Below are 24,260 nucleotides of genomic sequence, written 5' to 3'. Positions count from 1 at the left end.
TCAAAAAGTGTTGGGGGTTTTTTTCTGTCATACTGCTTTTCTGTTCTGTGATCTTAGGTCAGATTTATGCCGACAGGCAAATACACTGTCACTAACCCACGGAGGGACAGCTATCCTGCAGCAAACATCTTACACCCAATCTCAGTGCAGCTGAAGGACGCCTACTCTAATTTCAGGCTTTCGTGGTGAAAGGCGCTTCACCCGGCCTACCAAGCCCTCCCCTCAGCCCGCCCGCCGCGCTCTCGCGATACCGGGGGCGTGGCCGTGCCCGGGGCGGTACCGCCGGCGTTCGGGGGCGGCGCGGCGCCTCCACCCGCCCCCAGCGACTGCCGCCGCGCCGCCGCGGGCCGGGCTCGGCCGGGCGCTCCGAGCGGCTCCCGGGGCGCGCAGGGGGAGCGGCGTTCCGCCCCGCGAGCCGTCTCCTCGGCGCCGGCCTGCTCTCGGTCGCCGCGCTGCTCCGAGGCCCGGCCCGGGGAGGGGCTTTCCCGCGGCGCCCCGGCCGCGCTGCGCTGCCGCACGTCCGCGAGTCCCCGCTGCTCTTCCTCGCCGTGGCAGCGGCCTTGCCGGAGCCGGAGCCCCGCGGCAGGTCGGAGGTGAGCCGAGCCCCAGCCTCCGGCCGGCGGGGCGACACCGGCCCGACGCGGCCACCCGGCGGGGGTCCCTTCCGCGGGGAGGCGGGGGCGAACCGGGGCGGGCAGAGCTCCTCGTTCGTGGCTCTGTCCAAGGTCTCTTGGAATCGCTTCTCCTCCAGAGCGCTGGGCCAGCGCCTCGATGCTTTCGTTCTTTCCTAGATAACTTCAGTTATTTTCTGGTCAGATGTGGAGCTCCTCCTGTGGCTCCGCTCGGCTTTTTCATCACTCCTTGGATGGACAAGTGACAGTCAGCTCCCTCTTACGGTCGAGACAAAAGACTGTTTTTTAATGTGGTTGTAGAGGGAGTTCTGTCAGTCTGGCAGGTTCAGCAAATGCTGCACCTCGTTGTTTTGTGCTGTCTTTGCAGAATTTTGACCTTGAAGTAGAAAGGCCTCTGGGGCAGAAAACGTCAAACTACGGAAACAGCTGGACATTATTTTCTATTTTTTTTTCCCTAGGATCCATTCAGTTGTAGAACTTCTAACATTTAAGTGACATCTCAGTGGAGGGAATGCAGTTTGCTTTGATGCTAGCACGAGTTACATGCAGCTTTCTGGTTTCAGATAATTGTAGTGTCCTTTTGGAAGGAATGAGGGGATGAGAATCTTCCTCTTAAACATGAAGGTGTTCAGGCTTGTGGCTCATGTGATTTGCATGTCAAATTCAGTCAGCTGTATGCTTTGGAAGCCTTCAGCAAGGTTTGGAAGTTGCTGCTTTGCGCACAGAGACTTAGCACAGCTATTCAGAGGGCTGGAGTGTGGCAGGCATGCTCAGGCTGCCCGACTGGGAGCATGGAGGAAGGAGGGAATAGACTTTGAGAGCCTTGATCTTGGAGCAGTCTTTTCCATCTTCCCCTTGTCCGGTACTTCAGCCTTATCTTCTGTATGTAAGTGCTGTAAAGAGCTGAGTGTTTGTACTGTAACAAAACCTTCTTGAAAGTAAATGCATTTTTTTCAGGGAAAATGTGCCAAATTTGGTCCTAGAAACAAGCCATACATCAGGATCATGAATTAAAGTATTACCTTATTAGATGATTTGTTTTTATTTATAACTCCATCCCAATGCAAGCTGGAATGCAAGCAGTAGCTTCAAGTCCACATCCAGATTTGCACCTTTACTGTCTTTTGAAGTTGAGAGGATGAGGATGGGAGAACAAATAGTTTGCCCTAATTACCTCATATAAAGTTAAGCATCTTCAAGCATGCAAAAGCCTTCCTTTCCTTAACTTTTTTGGGTTTTTTAAAGTGAAACTAAAATCATTATTGGGTTTCATCCCTTCTGGGTGACTGTCAAGTTTGGCATGCAGGCAGGTAGAATGAAACTAAAGTTCTTTGTCAGTTCTGTTGAAAGAACACTGGCTTGATTAATTTGTTTAACTTTGAAAAAATGTAAGCCATTTTATTCTGACAAAGTTTTGAATCTTAGCACTGGTTTCTGTGACTATTAAAAAATACAAGTTACTGAACACAATTGAAGTTAAATTTGTACAGACTAGAGAGGATTTATAAGAATTACCAAATTAAAAAAAAATAGATTACTTCCAAGAAGGGAATATACTAAAATCTGAATTTTGCTTTATATTCTTAAGGTAGTACACAGACAAAGGAAGAATCCAAATACAACTGAAGACCATGGCAACACACTGGAGAAGAATCCTGACAGTATTTGTGATAGCTCAAGTACTATTTGTGGTAAATGCTTTTGAGGAAGAGGATGTACCCGAGGAATGGATTCTTCTTCATGTTGTCCAAGGTCAGATTGGAGCAGGAAACTACAGCTATTTGAGACTAAATCATGAGGGAAAGATTGTTCTTCAAATGCAGAGTTTAAAAGGTGACGCAGACTTGTACGTGTCTGATGTGACACTTCACCCCAGCTTTGACGAGTACGAGTTACAGTCTGTGACTTGCGGCCAGGACATCGTCCACGTGCCTGCACACTTTCGCCGCCCTGTGGGAATAGGGATTTATGGCCACCCCTCTCACCTGGAGAGCGAGTTTGAAATGAAGGTGTACTACGATCGAACAGTTGTACAGTACCCATTTGGAGAGGCTTCTTACAACCCTGAGGAGATGGAGGCAAACCAGAAATACTCACAGTCTACAGAAGATGAATCTCAGGATGAGGAGTCTGTTTTCTGGACTATACTTATTGGAATCTTGAAATTAATACTTGAAATCCTTTTTTAAATTGATACACACTGGACTTAAGTCACACTTTATCCTGTGAAATTGGTTTGAATGAATTGCTGTAATGCTCACTATGTTTCCTGAAGAGATATCCAGGTTACATTTCCAAAACCAGAAAGGAAGTGGGGAGAAAAAGCCATATTTAATTTTTTTATTGTAATTCCTCCCCAATATGTAAAATGAGCAACCAGGACAGTATTTGCAGTGCTCTTCAGAGATCAGGGCTTAAAAATGAATGTATAGTTGGGATCTAGTTAAATTCCCTTAAAATAGGTGCTTAGGAAAATCAATTCCAATTCAGTATTTTCTATTGTTTTTTTATAAAGAAAAATTAATAAACTACTGCACTTCAGCCCCCCTGTCAATTTCGAGCATATTTAAAAATAAAACCTGCTTGTTTTCTGAGCAAGCATCTTCAGTAAAACTGATCAGCAACATGTTTGAGTGTATTCATGAAGTTGAGAGCTAGCTTAGGGTGAAGGAAGGAGAAAACAATCAGCCACGTAAGGTAATAGATAGTCTGTTATTTTGACTGTGTGTGCTCTACATCACACCAGCCATCTGTCAAGCAGAGGTTGGTCCAGTCACTCATCACCACTACAAATTCATGACCTGAATCAAGTGCATGTTGCTTCTTTGCTATTAGTGCAGGGGGAGGGAGCCTTCAGCTGTTGTTACTTATCAATATGACATTTTCATCTCATTAAAAACAACGCAGCATATAGGTATCTCAAACTTGAGAGGTGCTTTCTTACACTTCCCTTGATAGCTTTTTGTGGGGTTTTTTTCAAGCACATATTTATCAATAAGGCTTGCACAGAAAGTTTCTGCTGAAAGGGATTTGCAGTATCTTGTAAGAAGGTAATCTCATACCTACTATTCCTTAGAAGTTACTTTTACCAGGAATACTTTTTGCTTTGGTTATTTCAGAATAATCAGTTGCTATGCAGATAAAGTACATTAAATTGCTCTGTAATTTTCTTTTCACAGAGCTTACTGATAAGTGCACTGAAATAAAAAAGTATGTTGCTATAATTTTATACAAATGCATGTATAATTTAAATTTCATTACCGAAAAACTTTTCTTTTTTGAGTGGTAATTTGGCTTGCCTCTCTCAACACCTGACAGGACATTAGTGACTTGTATCACAAAAAATCACTATATAGACAAAGTTTATTTAGTAAAAAGAAAAAAGTGGTATTGCTCCTCTTATAGAGTGGTTGATTAAATAGCACCAGAGTATCACTTTAATTTGTGCAGTTAAGTTTTGGACAGCAAATGTTTGGGGCTTTCTTAGCCCTCCTTGCTGTTTTTCCCCCTTCTTCCTCCTCTTCTGGGTACAGGAGGGTCTTTCTGACAACAATCACAAATCCAGCGACCTAAGAAAAGAAAGTTATCAATTATTGGGAAACTAAGTTTGTTACTATCTTACCTATTTAGGCAGCCCTTCACCATTCTGTTAGGTGCTTATCTATTTGCAGTATTTCCTTTAATGTGAACAACAAATGCTTTTAAAATTGAGCATCTTTTCTGTAAAGCAGCACATACAATTCATGCTCCCTTGCAGACTCATCATGTGTAACCACTGGCTACACCAATCTTCATGGACCTCAAGAAGTGCCAAGGAGGTGGTTATTAGGTAAGAGCTTTACAAACAGTGCTCGAGTTTGCCAGTCATATTTTTAGGTGAATGACTACAGTTCAAGGTTGTGAAGTTACCCAGTGCAGAAATCAATGGCAGCTGGTGAAGCATTTAACTTTTTATTACAACAGCTGGAATCAAAGGCTGTTTTGGTAATTTTGCAGATTTGTAGATATATAATCTATTTTGATTATATTCTTAGGTCAGCCTCAAAGTGAAATCAGCCACAGAACCTGTAGGAAAGTGACAGCTAGCTGCAGTGCTTCCCAAAATGGGGCAGTTCAGTGTGTTTTAAGTACTGTCAGGGAATACTGTCACTACCACTGAATACGTATTCATGAACTTACCATGAACATAGAATTACATGTAAAGCAACAGTACCACCTGCTATTTTCTTTCTACTGCCCCGAGTTGGCCACATGATGAGTGACTTGACAATTGAAAGCTACTGGCTTGCCTACCTACCTATGGAGGTACTTATGTTGCAGTTTTGATGTTTAAGAATAAAAAAGGGAATGAAAGGGCTTAAAGATATTTACAAATATTGAGATTACTATTTCTTTTAAAAGTTAAAACAGCACAATTAATGTGAAAGCTATACTCTAGCAATATGCAGCAATACAGTTTCTTTTACAGGTTTCTTCAATGAAAAGAGGTAATTATTGTCAGTATTCTGTGGATATGGAGAAAGCATAGTTCTGAGTGAGCCTGTTTGGGTTATGCTGTAAAAGCCAATTATATTTCCTGCACAGGAATTGCGAGGTTTAACTCTGCACAACCAAATATACAGAAATAAAGCTTAGTAAAAAAATTGGGTCCTGTAGTGTAAATGCTTTCCTATAGTGTTTCTTACCCTTCACACTTGTTTTAAACTATTCTTTCAAAAGAATATGTATTAATTCATTGTTCATGTATTAACTCTGAGAATCAGCCCAGGACTCACAGGAAGTGGGAAGGGAACAAGTAACTCTTACTTTATTACCTGAAGGGATAGCATCAAGCCCCACACAAAAAGTGTGATAACCACGGTCACATACATCACAGAACATCATTTCTTCTTCATGGTGAGGCTGCCCACATATAATGCACGTTTTACACTCCATACATTGCCAAGGGTAAGTCTTAATCATAGCAACAAGCTCCGGGGTCATATCAAGGCAAGAAGGGTGGCCTAGATTAAAATCAGTATTATTACTTTTATGCCTGAAATGAAATTTAAAAGTAGTTAGACTGTTTACTTTTACCAAATATGAAGCTTAGCTCACCTCCTGGTGAGATCCCACATTGTGAGCACAGAGAACACGAAAGAGAGATAGGGTTGTAACAAAGGAAAGAAAAGGCAACTGAACTTTTGCTACACATGGAGTATACTAAATATGTTCACAAACAGATCTGGATCCTAGGAATCGACTTAGTGGATGTAGATACTCACCACTGTTGTCACACTGGGAGCAATGTATAAGAGCTTCAGGTTTTCCTTTCTTGTTGGACTCCTTACCCTTCAGACAAATTCCACATATAGCATTTGGAATGACCTTTGGCTGGAAGGGTAGAAGAGGGCTATAAATTCATTCCAGAAGAATTTACAGATTCAACAGGAAATGTCATCTATCTCCTTAACTATTAAAATCAATAAACTATCTGTCAGGATGTGCGAACCCTAAAACATGTGACAATCAATGACAAGCAGCAGCACTGAAAAAATCATAGATTTATCTACATGAAATTTTGCATTTGTCATATATAGTGAGTTATATGTAAATCCAATTGGATCGAAAGCACGTACTTGCCTCTTCCTATTAATTCATCAGCTAACATTCTTCTCATGGCAAACTAAATGAGACATAGGGTGAAAAATTTCAGGAAGATTCTTCCAATATAGAATACTCTTTATGAACTTCTGTATGGATTTCCTGTTTATGAAGGAAATATATATATTTTTGCATTACATTTGTCCCTATATATAGAAAATTAATTATAAAAGCAATAAACTTGATATTTTCTATCTTCAGTTTCAAATTATCTGGTTAGTTATGCAGGGCTGTATTTCTTTTACCGTTCCTTCTTGTATCAAGTCATAATCATTTAAGAAACAAAAGCCTTGCATTTGACTAGAGATTTGCATTTATAATTTTTCTAAGTTATCAATCTAGAGTGTGTCTGGGTCCATGAGATCCATTTAAAGGGTAAGGGAAATAGTAGGCTGTTCAAATGTGGAATATCTGCCTGGGTATTCTGTGTGTCAACTCTGTAGCTACAACAAGAGTTTCATCCTGATGAGGCCTGAGGAAGAATTACAGCATTCTGAATTTCAGAAACATGGCAGTAGTTACACTGTTGAGCTTTGACTGCTGCATAATGAAATTAGTGAGAAATGTAGTCTACAATTAAAGTAGTACTCACTGATGTTAAACTGACTAGTGCCAGTTTTAAAAAACAGTGTATCTGCGAAGACCCAGCTAGCAGAGGAAGCTGAAGGCTCTAAAAAGCTTGTCAGTAAGAATACCAGTCAACTACCAACCACTCGCAGGGAGAAGAATGAGGTTTAATTTTACAACAAATTTAAAAAGTGAAAACACTAATTAAATAAATAAATAAAATTACAAAGATCTTTTGCAATACAACTTAGCTTCAAGTGTGTTTATTTCCCCAGGCAGTTTTTGACAGCACCTAGCAAGGTAATTAGTATTTTGATTCATTTTTAAAGTATCAGGATGCATTGCTTTAAGTTTTCTGAAGTTTTCAATGTGCTTTTCATGTCAAAACATGGCTACAGCCCGCTTCAAATTGTTCGGTCTAAGGAGTTTTATTCAAGAAAGCAAAACACCACACCAAATATTTAGAGGTAACTTCCTTCAAAAGATGACAGAGGCATTCAAAGACATTTTTTGCTTATTTATTTTAAAAAAGCAAAGTCAACCTGTTTTATACATAAATATAATAAAACAGTAAAAGAAGTCTAGCACACAAACATCTCTACAAAATAATAAATATAATGGAAGGAAAACCACGCATAAACTCTTTTACTGTTAACTATACTACGTGTCCTACATGTATACCTTTATACCCTGCTCCTCTCAACAAAAGTGGCACATGCTTAAACCTTGTCAGTGTGGCAGCATTTACCCTTCCATTGTTTAGGCTATTTTTTATTTTTAAATTGTACTGTCATCTAAGAAACCTAGCCTTTCTAGAATAGCAAGCAAATTTTTCTAATCAGACTTCTGGCTTGTTACAGATATGTATTTTACTCCCTTTAATACAAAACAACACACTCCCCAGTACTCCAGCCAAAGTGAGTTGCTTTTTGGACACATCCAGGCATTATAGGTGTGCGCAGTTCACATTCTGATACACATAAGTCTCAAGGTAGACATTGTTACAGATGCATTTATTAACAATGCTGCCATCTAGTCTTAGTTCACTAACCTGTTTTCATTAGAAACAGTGCATATTGAGCGGGGGGTGAGAATCACAGTCTTTTAAGAATGAAGTTCCAACAGTATGGAAGTATTTTTACAAAAACAAAACAAAATTTTTTTTTTTTTAAATCAAGATTATTCACATTTTAATCCAGTTCCATTCTACCACCATAAATGGCTTTTAGAAATACTATTAAAAATCTGTCAATTCCAAATGGGAAGTCACAATATCCTATCTAATTAGAAGTAAATTTTGCTTTCTATATCCCCATCTCATTGGGATAAGATACGAGAGAAAATAAATGCAGGGTCAAAATGACGACTGTGCTGTGTAGGTTTTCAGTTCCATGCTGCTGCACTGCAGCTCTCAAAGTAAGCTTTCCAACTACACCATTTTTATAACATCCTATTCTGAATGCAAAGTGTTACATTTTCATATACAGTGACCCAAAACAGAAGTGTTGCAAAATAAAGATACTGAATACATTTCAGTTTTATGTGCAAAAAAATCTCTTGTACTTTTAACAGTACCCTGTGTGTGCAATTGTAGCAGTCAGTCCTGCAGCAACAGACTCACTACTTGTAACATGACAAAATGTAAAATACATGCTAATCGTTCTTTGTTAAAGAACTGACAATAAAAAAGACGCCATATAATATACAGTATTTCTTCTACTTGAAAATAACTCAGTGGAAATGTATGGAATCCTGTAATACTCATAACGTGGCTATACATGTATATATGCTGATGCCATAGCAATTATCCCTCAATTTTAACTACATGTAACCAAAAGATTAGTGTTCTACAAAAATAGTCCAATATTAGAGAATAATATAGAACAAAAGTATTATAAAGATTTCACAGGGAAAACATTTTGAGTCAGTTAAGCCTTCGGCTCAAAGTGCCTTAACATGTAGGCACATATGTTAGGTATATTGTTATCTGATGTTTTCATAGACTCACAAACAAGAATCATTCCGTCTTGCCAGTTAAAACAGCTCATGTAATTTGTCTTATTGCAGTATTTCAAACGTTCCCACAAACAAGAAAGCCAATCCTCTCACCCTCCTAACACATCACCATCCCTGACCTAGCAACAGCTGGATGGTTGATGCAGGCAATCAGTGCCACATCTTTACAATTTGACATTGTAAAGATGTGGCACTGCAAGTTATAGTAAGACCTTGTTAGTGTCAGAATCAGTGATTTTGACCCAGTAAGTAATTGCTGTGGGAATCCGTTTTCAAAATGCAGTGCTGTATACTACTATGGCTCTTATACAATTTTAAGTTCCAACCAAAGTTCTGCTCCACCAGTTCTCTCTCAATGCATTCATAATTCATATGGCCATTAAATAGATTCAACTAACCAAACACTTGGGCATCTTGCAGGTAAGTGAAGCTTCTGTAAACTAGTGGCACACAATTTCTAATGTCAAGTTAAACAAAGTTAAAGCAAAATTTCAGCCTTCATCTTTGGATTTCATGTTCATGGGAATACTGAAATGCATTCTATTATCTACAACTTCTTGCAAAGTTACATATAAAAATATATATATATGTGGTAATCACATTCTAAATCTACACAGTTCACACATTTCCTAATAAATTCCTCAAAACAGAAAATGCAACTGGAGCTTGCTGTCTGTTATGAACTTGTACAGATACTGTATGTAGAGGAAATTTATCAAAGCTGTCCAATTGTTGCTGGCAATTAGCTTCGTATTGTAAGTTATAGTTTATTTACTATTAACTTGGTAAACAGAGATAGTAAATATTTATAAACATAGAATGCAAGCCATCAACAGCTCACTTTTGCTGACACAGATTCTCAGTATATACAAACTTGTCACTGACAAAAACGTTCCCTGTCCCGTAATTGCCAATAAGCATTCCTGACTGGTTAACACTCAACCCTATCATAACTTAGTGTTTTCCCTCTTTAAAGATCTATTCCTGCTCCCATTTTAGTCAATGGAAAATTCTCATTCCCCTCAGCGGAACAGGACTAGACAATTACCTGCTTTATATGTGTTACAGTTTATTCAGATTCTCTCTCAGTATGCAGAATAGTAACATCTAAACAATGCATGTCAATTCCCACTTCTTCTGAAAAGTATTTTTATAATAACTCTTGAAATTATTATATAGAAATACTGAAGACTGGGGTCTTAGGTTCGGCAATCACTACGTGATAGCTGAAATGCCTTAACATCCTCACCAAGTTTCTAGTTTAGATAAAAGCATATTGCCACAAACGTACTACATGGTATGAACTACACAAAAAGCTATTTTCCAAATACTATTACAGGAGTTACATAGTGTGGCCTATACAGCTGTAGTAAGCTTTTTGCCTTCCATCCTATACATCATAACATCGCAGGATAAAAGGCTGTATTTAAAATTAATGTTGTAACAATATGCTCAGCCATACAGCTGCACTTTATAGGACTGATCTCTTGGTATGCTGCCATACAAATAGGAAAAAAAGTAACAGTGAATGCTAGCTTCAAACTGGCACATATTTCTGACTGCTATGTTAAAGCAGACAGAAAGATGTTGAGTTCCAATGATAAATCCACAATGGATTCTTCTAGCGTTACTGCCTATGAATCTAAGAAGTTAACCCAACAGGAGGCCACTGTACAGCCAGGGTAAAGAAAAGCCCCACGCAAAATACAAGCAAAAAGGAAATAAGGAAGCAAACAGATGGAGCACACAACAGGAGAACAGCTGGTGAAGTACAGCAAGCAGAAGTTCCACATTATTAAAAAAACCAAATACTTCAGGAAGAAGATGGTGAGTAAAATTCAGTCAGGGGCTTTTTTCTTCTACCTTGTACCCAGGAACTGATTTGGGTAATACAGAACGTTTGGAACCATCTTTTCTTGGAGTAGCACTTTTGTCTCTTGTTTTTTGTCTTCCCTGAAAAGAATCCTCCTGGTTGTCTGTGACGCAATCACCTTCAGATACATTGCCAGATGAATTGTCCTATAATAAAAATACCATAGCTATATTTTTTTTTTTTTGATAGACAGACAAGTCTTTCCTATGCCCCTTAGAGTCAACTAAGGTAAGAGAAGGATATGTCATTCCTTCTGGAAGAGCACGGGGTTTATCACAATCTAGAACACCACTGTTCACAACACTCATCATCTGTTTTTTCTAGTTTAAGAGACTGGCATCAGCAGTCATATTTTTGCAGTTGGTCTTGGTACCAGTGTGAGGAGCACAACACTGTAATTCTCTGAAGTGTTTTCATTAGAAGTCAGCAAGAAATCAACTAAATGTAATATGCTGTTTACAATGTAAAGGGCCAGCAAAACGTTAAAAGTGCCCTTGTCATACATTTAAAGCATACAAGTACTGCCATGAATTAAACACATGAAGGTTTTTTTCTGCCACCCTCATCTACTGTTTTCACCAGGAGCACTCTAAGTATTTAATTTGGACTGCAGCAGAAGAATACCATCAATGGCAGAACATACTTCCATATTTAATACAGGACCAAACAACAGAATTTATTTTGCAGTAAAAGCTTTTTGCATTTTTTTTTTGAGGAATAAGGAGGCAAGAAAGAGGGGAAGAGGTTCAAAGATGGTGAGAGATCAATGTAGGCATAATTAAGAGCAGCAGCACAAGACTTTTCTCAGAAAAGTGTTAATAAAGGCTTCCAAAAAGCTCCAGAAGGAAGCAGTGTGATTACTCACATTTATTACAATAAAACCAAGAGGCCAAATAACAATGGTCCCCTACATTAAAACATACTCTGTAAAAACAGAATAGTAATCAGCCTGTGCCCTAGGATCTGAAATCAAAACAGACAAAACAGACATAGAGCAAATGGCGGAGTGTAACACAAAAGCAGATCGAACTATGTGGCAACAAGAAATGGTATATTTCACCAATATTTTAGGGGAAGGGTTATTTAGGTCAGACCCACTAAAACACTACAGAAAACTGCTACCAAATCCAACAATGGAGCGGGAGGAGGTGTGAAAAAGGAGAAGTTATAAAGCGTATTATGGCATTCACCAGGGAGATCTGACAAATGGTAGTAGGTAGGTAGTCCAAATCTGACCATGTCCCATCTCTGTGTTTTTTTCTGAACTATATGCCCCCCTCAATGACTACCTAGCTAAGAACCCCTGATCCCATAGCCAAAACCACTTCAGAGTAATCTAATTATCAATCTTCCATACTTCTCTATGCTATTCAAACTCAGAGACATTTTTCCTTCTGCATTCTGTCACAAAAAAAAAAAAAAGATTTCCGAGCCTCTGTGAAAAATCAAAAGGACAGTCTGCTTGGTCCAGTTACTTTTCTTTACCATTAATGAGATTGGAAGTCAATGGAAAAGGAAACTGGGAAAAAATGGTTAAAGACCAAATGACCAACTGTAAAAAAGCTGTAGTGTGATTAAACCGAAAATCTGAGCTGACATTTAGCATGCTATGCTTATATGATTTCTTCTTCTTAAAAAAAATGCAAGCAGAAACAGTGTATTAAACACCTCTCTTTCCTTTTGTTAACCTACAAGCTGACCTTTTCCTTTCTTCAATTATAAGTATCTTAAAAAATTCAAAGATCAATATTTACATGACAAAATTTAGAATTGTACATACCCATTGTCAAACATGTTCATCAATCATGCTAGAAATTGCTAAATGCACTGTGACATTGCACTGCTGTTAAAATTAGCGTTAAACTTCTGGAAAGAGATTGTCACCAACATACAAACTGTACCAATACAACAACGGTACTTAGCTAATTTGAATCTCAGCTGGCTCTTGAGCATTTAAAGCACTATCAAGGTACATACCTGAAAGGTTCCCTTAAGTTTCAGCTAGCAGTTAATTTTGAATTTGCATAAGTGGAGAGAACATAAATATTTTTTTAAAGATGTAAAGTAAAAAAACACAGTGCTTTCTACCTTCTTTTAAAATTGGAATGAAGTTACTGTTTCTATACTTAGCACTTGCTGCTTCCACATCACAAAAAAAAAAGTTATGAGGTTATCAGCACCTTTGTTCTGGGGACAGATTCTGTGGGACTTCCAACAGCAAAATATATTTTGACCTGAACTATAATATTCACTTCCCTCAGAAATGCCAGCAACTTCCCCTTGGGAAAAAGGCTATAATGAAGAGCTGCATTAGGAAGTGTCTTCAAAATTTCTTTAAACAAAACAAAACAAAGAAAATTTTAAAAAAGGAAGAAAAGGCCTGAAATGTCAAATATCTGTTCACCTTACTCTGAAAATGGACCAAAACCAGAAAGCAATAGAGAGCAATGTTATAAAATAAACAGAAGTACTAAAAAAAGTCTTCCCTTCATTTTGCAAATATTAAAAGATTCTAAGAAACTAATTAACCTAACAAAAGTCAAGGAACAGGATTTTTTTGTTCAAGAATACTTTCAATTTGTCTCACCGAATTGCCTTTGGTTTTTCTTTTTTCATCACCTCGCCCTTCCTCTGCATCATCTGAATCTCCATCACTGTCCAGTGTAAGCAGCTCCGGATCCAAAGGAGGTTCATAAAGAGCTGTGTTTAACGGCAAGTAACGAAGTTCATCTGGAGAATATCTGAAGTTAAATAAAATGCATTCATTCATGTGTACTTTATGCATAAGTATTAAGTCATACAGTACACAGGGACTTTAATAGGAAACAGTTTCCTTTTTTCAGGAAGGCAGATAAAAACATACAGCTCTGAAAACAAAGGAAACACACTCTCCTCCCAAATGCGATGCCATGTATACTACTTGTCTTCTTTGTAGAGCAGACACTCATGGAACATAATTTGCTAAGTTTTACCCAATCCATGTTACTATGCCAAACAGACCATACACTTTTTTAATCAATGTACAGTTCCCCACTAACCCAGAGCACACAAACATGTCCAAAGCAAACAACAGAGCTGTTTAGCTGATTACTGAGAACAAAAAAAATGCAAGAAAAGAAGAAAATGTAATTTCGGATGAATGTAAAGGTGTAGTCTCACTGCTTATAGCCAGATACAGCTCAACATGCATAATCCACCCTTATTTTTAACCTTAAACACTAAGAAAAAAGTGGAAGTCTTCTGACTGCTGAGGACAAGCATTGTAAGGAACAAGATATTATTGTGCTGCATATTATGAAAGGTCATGTCCTTCACTGAGATGGAAAAGCAGTTTCACTAGCAGCTTACAAGTGCAAAATAAACATAACATGAAGTAATTTTAAGTCAATTGATTTAATAAAATTGAAGTCCTTTAGGAACATCCTGTAACATGCAAATTTGGGGTGGGCGTATGAACACGCACTAGAATGAGCCAGGCACATGCAGAGGAAGAGCTTCTCTACAGAAAACCAAGCACATATAGCATGAATACCATCTCTATTGTACAACAATAAGACTTCAGAAAAATCTTCAAATCTTTACAGATTTGTTCAACGGTAGCATGCTGCTAGTAAAATCTTAAATTTAGGTCAACAGTCAAGTAACATGTTTTTCATGAAATGTAAAGGTCCAGTTTGCAATGTCTTTTTCTCTCACTTACAAATCCACCATCAAACTTAAACCACAAGACCAAACTATTAAAGAGTTTCTAAAAATTGAAAATAGAGCAGCAAGACTCGTGATCAGAAGCCAGCATAACAACACTTTGATACAAAAACATTAATTTTAGCACACATGCAGAGGTAGATGATAAGTAAACAGGAGGGTGGCAGGAGTGAAATCAATGTCCCTTTTTACCGTGGCAAATACTTGAGCAGGCCACATCTCAGGCACTGCAATAGATCAGCAGAGACAGTGCTCTTGCAGTCAGTACTGTTTTCTTAACAACAGCTGTCACACTATGCATCTTTGAAGACTATCAAGTGTCTAAAATTAAAATTAATTTGAAACCTTAAAGCAAAGACAGTGAAATGTTTTCCACCTGCTAGATGGAGACAAAAGAGATCAGTGCAACAGAATTGGCAGTTGGAATGCTTTTAAAATACCTTTTGTAGTACTCCTGGAACTGGCCGGGTATGAGAGCCACTGGATAAGGACTAACCTTTGTTCTCTCTGTAGGCAAGACTTTGTATTTTCCTTGAGGCACCTGGATAATCTACATTGTTTAATATAAAACAATGACATTTTTGTTTCACATACAAACAGTTAAGCCTTCCTCACCAAATACTCTTCCAAGTATTTTTTTAACTTGCTAGTTTTACTGAACTGGATCATCTACCAGAGTTCTCCCACGAGAAATCCAATGCATTAAAACTCTAAGACATACCAAAACAGTATCATGGATTAAATCCAATCCCTAAGTATCTAGTGGATTGAACAAAGATTAAGTAAGACCTCTTTAAACAGTACACTATGAAAAATAATATTGAAATTAAAATCTAGCAATTGAAACAGTAAACATTAACCTTTGTAACTGGCGTCTTTAGCAAGAACTATCACTGTTGTTCCATATTGCTTTAGAGTAGAAAGAACGTATTAACCTATTTCTGAAACCAATCTGTACTATAAAAAAATCCATTAATAATACAAATACATAATACAATGGAAAGGAGAAGCTTACACAATAAGCCTTCTTTTCTTACAAGGAAATAGAAGTAATTATCCACTATCTTGTCTCTAACAACATGGTCAATACCAGAAAAATGAAAACTTTCCATAATTGTCTGCCATGTAACAATTTGCAGAGAAAATTTTTGCTTTACTGCCTTTATAGAAGCAGAACAGCACTGCTTCAAAATGCCAGATAATTTTTTTTTGATCAAGCACAGAGGTATTTAACATATGCAATACAAAAATAATATAACACCCAACAAAAAGCAAGGGCATAGTATTGACAAGCACACTTTTAGGTGTAGAATAGTTTTCTTTTTTACTTCAGGTATTGTCAGGCAAAATTTTGGAGGTATTCAAAAGAAGAATTAGCCATTTATATGAATAAACAACAGTCTCAGTTTTATACTACTGCTATCAGAATAAAGACATGATAACAAAATAACAGTGAGATTTTTAGAGCTTTCTGAGACAAGTATTTTCAAGTTTAAAAAGTCTACAGGTTAAATATATTTAGATTATTATTTTTAGCAGTATTGCCCATTAATCACCCCCCTGAAAATAGTTAAAATGGTAACAAAACCAACTTCACTAAAACAAGTAAGGAGCTCCTTCCTCACAATTGGTAAGAAATTTAAATCTACCTACATGTGTCTGTAAATCAAAATAGGCTCTTCTTTCTTCCATCCGCTCTCGGTTTAAATTGCTGTTGAATTCTGCAGCTTTCTTGGCAGCTTTTTTAATATATTCTGGAACTTTACTGGCTTCTACCTTCTGTGTATTCTGCTGCTGCATTTGCTGGAATAAAAACAATTATATTAATTCACATACATTTGACTATCAGTTCGAGAAGAACCTTTTCTCACACTCCCATTGCAGATTTGGTTCACTTAAGTGGTAATTACTTACAGAATACTCTTTGTAATGATCTGTTATTCGCTGCCGTTCTTTCTCTTGCAGTATAACAGAATACTCAGCATGTTTGGCAGGGTATTCTTTAATCATAAGATCAATTACTTCATCACTACGCAAAGCTGTTAGACCTAAAATAAATAAAGTAGTAATGATGCTATCTGGCAAAAGTAACTGTAGGTTATTTATATCTCACAATGACCAACTCAAAGTTTTTGAGTATCTAAAGACAACAACCTGCTGTGCACAAGCTTTTCTTTTCCAAGTAGCAACAAACTTGTGCCATTTAGCTTTCAAGGCTGACTAGGACTTTGCGTGTACCCAAGGCTCGTGTCATTACTTACAGCTACAGACCCCTTCACATTGACTCAATCACCTACTTAAACTCACTGGTGAGGCAGAACCTTTGTTCTAGGTGGGACCGCGTGTACTGTTAGTTTCAGTTTCCAGTGCTGCTGAGGCTTCGTTACCCTGAAATTTCGTTTACTGAAATTAAGAGGTTTACATAAAGTCTCAACACAAATCACGAAGAATCATTAGGAGAGCAATTCAGAGCAGCAAGCTGCACATAAGACTCCTGACTCCCAATTAAAGCATTTAATGCTCAGAAGTCAGAATGCCTCCGTTTGCAGCTACAATGCAGATCTCCTTCCCTGAAAGTTCCTACACAACTAATCTCCAGACATGGACAATAACATAGAATGATTTATGTCACTACCACTGATTATAATTTTAAAAACAGGGGAAGTTAGCACACATCTCTAATGGATAGATTAGGTAACATTTTACCTCCATATATAAAAATTACATACAGTTCTCTTATGCATAGTTAAGTTAAAAAAAATAGACAGCTCACAGGTGAGAAATAAAGATGGTATACTAAAGATTGTTAGCATATAAAATGACATTACATTTTCACAGACCCATGATACACAGAAAAAAACCCATGGCAGCATAATTTAAACTCTAACATGTCCAAATCACATACATCAGAAGAGCAAGAAAAAAAAAACCCTTCAATATAAGCCTCAGAAATTACATCAATTCATTTCAAGTATATTCAAGTGATGTAAAACACACTCTTCTAATTTCTAACATAGAAGTTGAACCATTTAAGATACAGTGATGTCTGCTGGCCTCCAATGCAATGCAGCAAAATAAGACTAACATATATAGACACCCTGTATATATATATGCAATATATACCACCATGCATATATGTACATATAATGTATATATATGAGACCACACTATTATGGTGGTCTCTTTTCTAAGAGAAAAAGATTCTACAAGTTAATTTAGAATACAGCAAAATCCCCTCTAAGTAATTAGAATACATCCAGAATATATTTGTTAATAATATGTCTGGAATACTGAAACATTATGGCCAATTTACTAAGCCAAAAAAACCCCAGTTTTAATTTCAGAACTTTTGTTTCCAGTTGAGAGGGATGCAATTCTTTTCTAGCAAACTGAACCCCCCTTTTCAGAGTGCCATATTTTTTATACTGTAATAAGAAGTCTAACCATTTGTTTTCTTACCTAGTGTGCATTGAGTCTCTGTGATAACATTTAGTTCTCTGAGGTAGAGTTTCTCCTTGTGAGATAAATCTCGCCTTTCTAAATCTCAAAAAAAAAAACCAAAAAAAAACCAAAAAAGAAGAAATAAAAATGTGTGCAGTAACTGAAACCCCCCCATAAATACTGTCAAAGTATTTCAACAGTTTTGTTTCCAGGCAGCTAGAGCCTGTATTATATTGCTGTTCCAAAAAACATGACTTTATACATTAATTTTGAATTTAACAAACAATGTAGGGACATGGTAAATTTTCTTGACCTACAGTAGGACAAGACCCTGCCTATAGTTATGATTTACAGAAAAACTAAAGAAGCCTTATGTATAAGTTCAGATACAGAAAATTTTACCAAGCACTGAAAGTGCAGTATTTTTTCTTTTATCATGACTCTTAAAAATAAATTCCCCAAGGAAAGAGCCAGATTTGACAATTCTGAATAACAGAGGCTCAAATACTAGAACCTCCACAAACATCTTTTTTAGTATTTTCCACAGTGTAAGAATGTTGCCACAATTAGGAAACGGAATACAGAGATCCAGTTGTCTAGTAACAAATCATCAACAAATCACGAAAAATAAAATTGACATCAGTTTTCAAACTGTACTTGTTGATCTAACCCTCAAATCAGACTTGTTTGCAAATTTTCAGTGGCAATACCACAATGCCTTCTATTACTTTAAAAACCAGTGGATACATTATATTTCCAGTAATGAAAATATGAAGTACAAGTATAATCCAGGTCTACATTTCCTGGGTCCTTTTTTTTAACAGTTAGCTCATCCTATAACCAAAGAAGCACGGACTACATCCAAACTGTTCAAGGACACAAGCTTTTAGAACAAAAACTTTAAAAATAAATACCTGGATATTTTCTTTTAAAGGAAGTCACACCTAAATATTCACTGACTTGCTCCTGAAGCATATAGTATTCTCCTGTTTCATCAGGCGGCCATTTGTATTCTATCAAATTTTCAGCAGGAAAATAACTATACCTAAACATAAGAACAATGTTACAACAAATCACAACAATCCTTAATACTACTACTTACATCTCTAGAAATTCAGTAATTCCCATTTATATGTCAATGAACAGTAACTACAAAGTTGGACAAGCACTTTAAAACACTGCATCCTGTTAACCCATTTCAAGTCACTTTGTTGTACCCAACCTCACATATATTTCTCTAAATCTCCATTTATCAACATGCAAAGGGACAGAATCTGAAGACTCTGATATCCATCATAATGGAGAGGACACCAGAAAAAGCAACTACTACAGAGTCAAAATTCATTCAAGTATGCAATGTCTTAAAAACACATAAACTGTGCTTCTGATTGTAACTTTTTGTGGCATTCTAAAATAAAATGCCTTAAAATATGCTGGGAGCAATAGACACCTAGCTACTTATATGACATCACCTCAATTTGTAAAGACGTATGACGAATACACAAGTAATAAATAAAGAGCTAATACTTAAGCATGCTGAACAATAAAGTCAGACTTACAATAAAAAGTAGGAATTATAAAAAACAGTATTACCCAAGGTCTTGACTGGAAGTTTCACAGCTCCGAGAACTGTCCCCTGAGCCCATACGCCGTCTCTTGGATGGCTGGCTGCCATCATTGGAATTTTCTTCTGTGTCATCCTGAAATGAAAATAAATATTAAAAAAATTAGACTACTCCAAAGATAATGTAAAACACCAAAAACATTGCAAGGCAATCCACAATTTAAATATACCTGAACTTCTAAGCCATTCTATGATGGTCTTAAACAACTCACAAAACAGTCCACATAACAAGTTATTCTTTGTTATAAACTATCTGCATGACATGTGGTAGGCCAGTAGGAGAACTGGGCAGCTTCTCACCTGTGGCACTGGCAGAGCTCTGAACAGACAGAGCTGTAGCTCTGACCACCAAGTTCATAATTCCTGACGTAAACTACTTCTGGCACTTGACCAGACTAGCACTCCACACCAAAAGCAAGTGCAAAGCAAAAACCCCAACTCCTTGCTGACAGCTGATGCTTACAAAATCAGGGAAAATTATTACTGAAAAAAACACAGGAGTTTATGCGTATACAGTTAAAATAAAAGGACTATCATTGCAAGCAAGTAGCAAAGACCTGTGTCTTGAGATGAAAAAATATACAGAAGAAAAAACCCAAGTTGGTATTACAACAGATACAAAAGAGAATTAGGTTCTTACAGGGGAACATTCAGACAGGTGTCATTATTCAGATTTCATGTGATCAATATAAAGAAAGGGAATAAAGAATGAAGAGGAGGAAAAAAGACCAAAGCAAAACAGAGTTCTGTAAAATCTAGAAGACAGTGACTCAGTTTATGTTGCATTTTTCACTGCTCTGTTGTCCCATAATGCTGTGCAACTCCTACCTGCATCATTAACAATCTCAAAGCATATAGTGACCAACCCTGTCTGATCATAACTGAGATACAGAAAGCAGAAATCTTTAGGTGAATTGCCTACAGTGACCAGTAGTTGAGTCAAGAACAAAACAATTCTTCAAGTAATTGAATTTCTAAAGTGGAGCAGAGTGACAGAATTAATTTCTTAACTTCTGTGAAAAGTTTAAACAAGAGGAATTAACCTGTCAGAAATAAATGGCTCAAGCCCAACTATGCTTACACATTTAAAAATTACAACAATGATTATTAGGTCTACCTTTGCTAATGTCTTTCATCCAGGTTTTACTTAACATATGACTTGAAATATCAATTTAAAAATATTCCAGCAAACAAGAATACATTACTTTTACTAAGTAACATTTCACAATGTTATAATCAAGACAGGCCATAGATAAAAAGCATTTTTCTCTGGGAGTTTTGGCTTATTTCTTCTTCAACTTTTTACAAGTATTTTTCTTCTCTTTAAGGAGCAAGAACATCTTTCACACAGTAGTAAAAACTGAAAAGCAAATTTTAATGAAACTGTGTTTTCTTAGCCCAGCCATCCTCAAAAAAAAGCAGTATGCAGCATCTCCACCACATTGCCAGTAACGTCACTTCTTAGTATTGCTGAGACTCTCCTGCGTGAACTCAGACAAATGAAGCAACAGCCCCAGTCAAAACAACATTGCATTATTTTGTGACACAGCTGTCTCATCAGTAGTTCATTTCTACTTCCCACAAGAATATTCATGCGCTCCAAATTTTTTAACTGCTAGACAAACACCTGAACAGGGCCAAAGCAACGCTCTGGTATACCAAAACTTCCAAGAGACTTCAAAATGTCATTAAAAGACAGACCTCAACCTGACAGTTTGGTGGAAGTGCCGGATATCAGTTTCTCATTTCACTTTGTAATTTTTCATTGATTATACCCGCTACTGTTACAAAGTTTGAGTATCCACAACAAAGAGATCTCTATTTCCATACTTCTTCCTTATTTGCTTAAAATTTCACGAAATTCAATGACAGTTGTTTGTTGCAGACGACTTAGTATATGAAGGGAAAACATCTGCCATCTAAAGGCACAATGCTGTTCAACCACCTTTACTGTTCAAAAACAGAAAAAAAGGGGATAGCTCTGTGGCTCTCTTTACATGAAAAGTCAAGCACTGTCCAAAAAAGCCCCTTTCTCCCTGAAAACGCATGTTTCTGTAAAAAGATTGTTAGTCCTTACGAAACATGGTGACGTTACAAACTTCTGGTAAGTCTGTCACTGTAAGATCGACGTAACATTGCTTTACTAAGCGATCGAGAAGCCTGAACTGCCCGAGACGTATTTCAAAGGGCGACTGCCGATCTGCGCTGGGAGTCTTTGGCGCCACAAGTGCCCGCAATGCCTGGGATGCGCGGGAGCAGCGGGCAGGGCCAACGCGGAACTGTCCGCCGCCAGACCTAAACTTTCCCGGCAGCGGCGCTGCCGCCGTGAGGACTCAACGGCCGCGCCGCCCCCGGGAAGACGCAGAGGGACTTTTGGGAAGGAGGACGGCCCCGGGCACCCAGCCCCGGACCCGCGCTCAAAGTTCGGCCCAGGGCGCGGGAGGCCGCCCGCCGCAGCCCGGCTCCGCCAGCGGGCGCGAGGTGAGCCCGGGGCGGACGGGTCGGGTCGGGTCGGGTCGGGTGAGAGGCGCGGGGGCCGCGCGAGGCCTCCCGCCGGGGCGGCTGTTGCGCCGCAGCTCCGCGGCCGCCGCCACCCGCTCTCACCTTGAGGGACTGCGCGCCGGGCGTGGCCGGGTCGCTGTCGCAGAGCCGCGGGGACAGCACGGCCGCCATGGCCGCCGCCGGCTGAGCCAACAGGAGCGACGCCGCCGCCGCCGCCGCGCGACCGGGCCTAGCGCCGCGCCCGCCGGCCCCGCCCCCCCGCGCCCTGCGGGGAGCGGCAGCGGCCCCTACCGGCCAGCGCGCGCACGGGCGCGGCGGCTCCTGCTCCGCCCCCCTCCGGGCAGCCCGCGGCGACCCCGGCCCGCGCCGCCGGACCGGCGTCCGCACCGACCCGGCGCCGCCCCGCGGGACCAGCGCCGGGCATCCGTCGCCGCCGGTGCCGCCGCCGCGCCCTTCTCCTCCTCCTGCCGCCGCCGCTCGGGCGGCCGCGCGGCCCGGCCGCGAGCGCGGAGCCGAGCCGCCGCGGTAGCGCTTGGGCAGTAGCGCGGGACGGAGGGGCAGCATCCCCCCGGCAGGGTGGTCAGCGCCGAGCGCGGGAGCTGGCACCCTGCAGGGCCGGGCTGCTCCGCTCCGCCGGCAGGCTCCCGTCTCCGGGAACGTCAGCCGGGGACGAGCTACGTTTGTGAACCATCAGCCCCCGCAGGAGGGGGGTTCGGGGGGCGGGGGGCGCACTCGGAGGAGCCGCCACGAACGCGCTCGCCCCTGCGGCGGCGGGAGAGCGCGTGCGGCCGCTCCCCGCTGCTGCGCGGTCGCGCCGAGCCCGCTGCGCGCCGGACCGCGCCGCCTCCCGGTGCCGGTGCCGCCGGTACGGGCGGGCGGAGCTGAGGCGCAGCCCTCCCCCTCTCCCTCCCTCCCCGCCACGGGAACGACCCTCGTCCCGGGGAGCGGGGCGGCGCGCGCTCCCGCCCGCACGCAGCCGGGCCCCGTGGGCGCGCACGGCCCCGCGCCGGCGAACAAAGCACACGGCCGCGCCGCAGCCCCGGCACCGCCCCCGGCCAGGGACTCCCCCGGCCGAGCTTGTGCGCCCACCCGCGGCCCCGGCTGCTCACCGCCCCTCGAGGTTTGTCCGGCCGCGGCTCCAAAGGCGCTCAGACCAAAGCTGGCCACGGGGCGCTGGGAAGCACCGCCGCCCCGTCCCCGTTTGTTTTCAGCTCCCAACAATAGAACAGACGTGGCAAAGACACCAGCGCTAGATTTCCACGCACAGCAGATCCAAAAGCTGATGTCTACACACTTCACAGATCTGCGAGTCTCATTTAAAAAAAGACAATCGGTGCTGCCCTTGCCAGTTACTGACCAATTCTCAATAGCCTTACGATTGATGCCATCGTCCTCTTGCCACTGCCACCAGAAGCCCCTAGACCAAAGTGACCTAACTGGCTCAATTCAGTATTTGTCCACCAACCAGACCCTCGGCAATACTTAACCTAAGGTTGAGACCCGGGGAACCTAATAACTGAATTTACACTTCATTCAAGGCAAACAGCTGGAAATGTGCACAAGTTTCTAGGACTGCAAAACACAGCTTCCCTCCCAGCCAAGTTTCTAGGCAGACTAGCATTTTATATCATAGATAGCAACTATGAAAATGAAAAATGAACACTGCTTTTTCTTACAAAAAGCATACTTTTAAGAAAACTGATACCTGCAACTGCATATAAGCATTGGTGAACAGTCCTAGGCACTCAAGAGACACGCAACATTCAAAATTTTGCAATGTTTGGCCTTACACCAGCTGCTCCCACTTCCACAGCAGAGCACTACAACAGATGAAGCCCATATGTACTCAACCATAAACATTTCCAAAGCAGTTTTGTTTGTTGTTTTATTTTAAACAGAGCAAAACCGAGCTAAATTATCTCCTGTATGTCAGTTTGAATGTGTAAACACCAATAGGACAAATAAGAATATTAAAATTGTGATGTTTTGAAAATTTTCAAATATACCATGTATTATGATGCACTAATGCAGCTGTGACTTTCAGAGTTTTAGTCGTAATAACAAGCCATTACCAAAGCCAGTGCAATAAATGTATCAGTTTCACATTTAGCTGAAACCCAAGTGTCTCTTTGAGCATCCCAGAGGCATCTGCTGGCAACCTGAAGAGATAAAAGAGAAAAAGTTACAAGTGAATCTATATACTGGCAGTTTTATTATTTATTTTTAAAGAACACCCAACATTATCTAAATGCTAATT

General features: G+C 40.1%; 4 protein-coding genes across 9 annotated transcripts in view; 2 read left to right on the top strand and 2 right to left on the bottom strand.

Moving 5' to 3' along the window:
- Positions 1-272: 272 nt before the first annotated feature.
- Positions 273-8,008, top strand: C3H6orf120 (chromosome 3 C6orf120 homolog). Of its 2 annotated transcripts, none has more exons than XM_064413948.1 (2): positions 273-593; positions 2,221-8,008. In XM_064413948.1, the coding sequence occupies exon 2, from the start codon at positions 2,264-2,266 to the stop codon at positions 2,819-2,821; it is 558 nt and encodes a 185-aa protein (XP_064270018.1). In that variant the 5' UTR covers positions 273-593; positions 2,221-2,263; the 3' UTR covers positions 2,822-8,008. The 2 variants fall into 2 exon arrangements, with proteins under 2 accessions (XP_064270018.1, XP_064270019.1); XM_064413949.1 differs by lacking the exon at positions 273-593 and adding an exon at positions 653-1,518.
- On the bottom strand, positions 3,592-22,709 carry PHF10 (PHD finger protein 10). Of its 4 annotated transcripts, none has more exons than XM_064413944.1 (12): positions 22,106-22,709; positions 19,471-19,577; positions 18,792-18,922; positions 17,896-17,979; positions 16,351-16,484; positions 16,090-16,239; positions 14,877-14,986; positions 13,319-13,472; positions 10,722-10,877; positions 5,897-6,005; positions 5,447-5,635; positions 3,592-4,201 (listed from the first exon to the last, which is right to left on the bottom strand). In XM_064413944.1, exons 1-12 carry the CDS (start codon positions 22,565-22,567, stop codon positions 4,116-4,118), a joined length of 1,872 nt encoding a protein of 623 aa, XP_064270014.1. In that variant the 5' UTR covers positions 22,568-22,709; the 3' UTR covers positions 3,592-4,115. The 4 variants fall into 4 exon arrangements, with proteins under 4 accessions (XP_064270014.1, XP_064270015.1, XP_064270016.1 ...); XM_064413945.1 differs by having other exon boundaries at positions 17,896-17,973; XM_064413946.1 differs by lacking the exon at positions 10,722-10,877.
- ERMARD (ER membrane associated RNA degradation) overlaps positions 21,826-24,260 on the top strand; it is a 26,207-nt gene continuing 23,772 nt past the window's right edge. Inside the window, exon 1 of the mRNA XM_064413941.1 lies at positions 21,826-21,982. The gene's annotated coding sequence lies outside the window, so the exon portion shown is untranslated. The remainder of the gene's footprint in view (positions 21,983-24,260) is intronic.
- The window catches only part of DYNLT2 (dynein light chain Tctex-type 2), a 5,449-nt gene continuing 5,060 nt past the window's right edge, over positions 23,872-24,260 (bottom strand). For both annotated transcript variants that reach the window (XM_064413951.1, XM_064413952.1), the window contains exon 4: positions 23,872-24,162. In XM_064413951.1, coding sequence (XP_064270021.1) covers positions 24,052-24,162 — 111 coding nt within the window. In that variant the 3' untranslated portion in view covers positions 23,872-24,051. The remainder of the gene's footprint in view (positions 24,163-24,260) is intronic.

This window comes from Passer domesticus, chromosome 3 (genome assembly GCF_036417665.1).
Source record: "Passer domesticus isolate bPasDom1 chromosome 3, bPasDom1.hap1, whole genome shotgun sequence".
NCBI classification, from domain to species: Eukaryota; Metazoa; Chordata; class Aves; order Passeriformes; family Passeridae; genus Passer; species Passer domesticus.
Note: the sequence above shows the minus strand (reverse complement) of the source record. Positions and strands in the feature narration are given on the sequence as shown.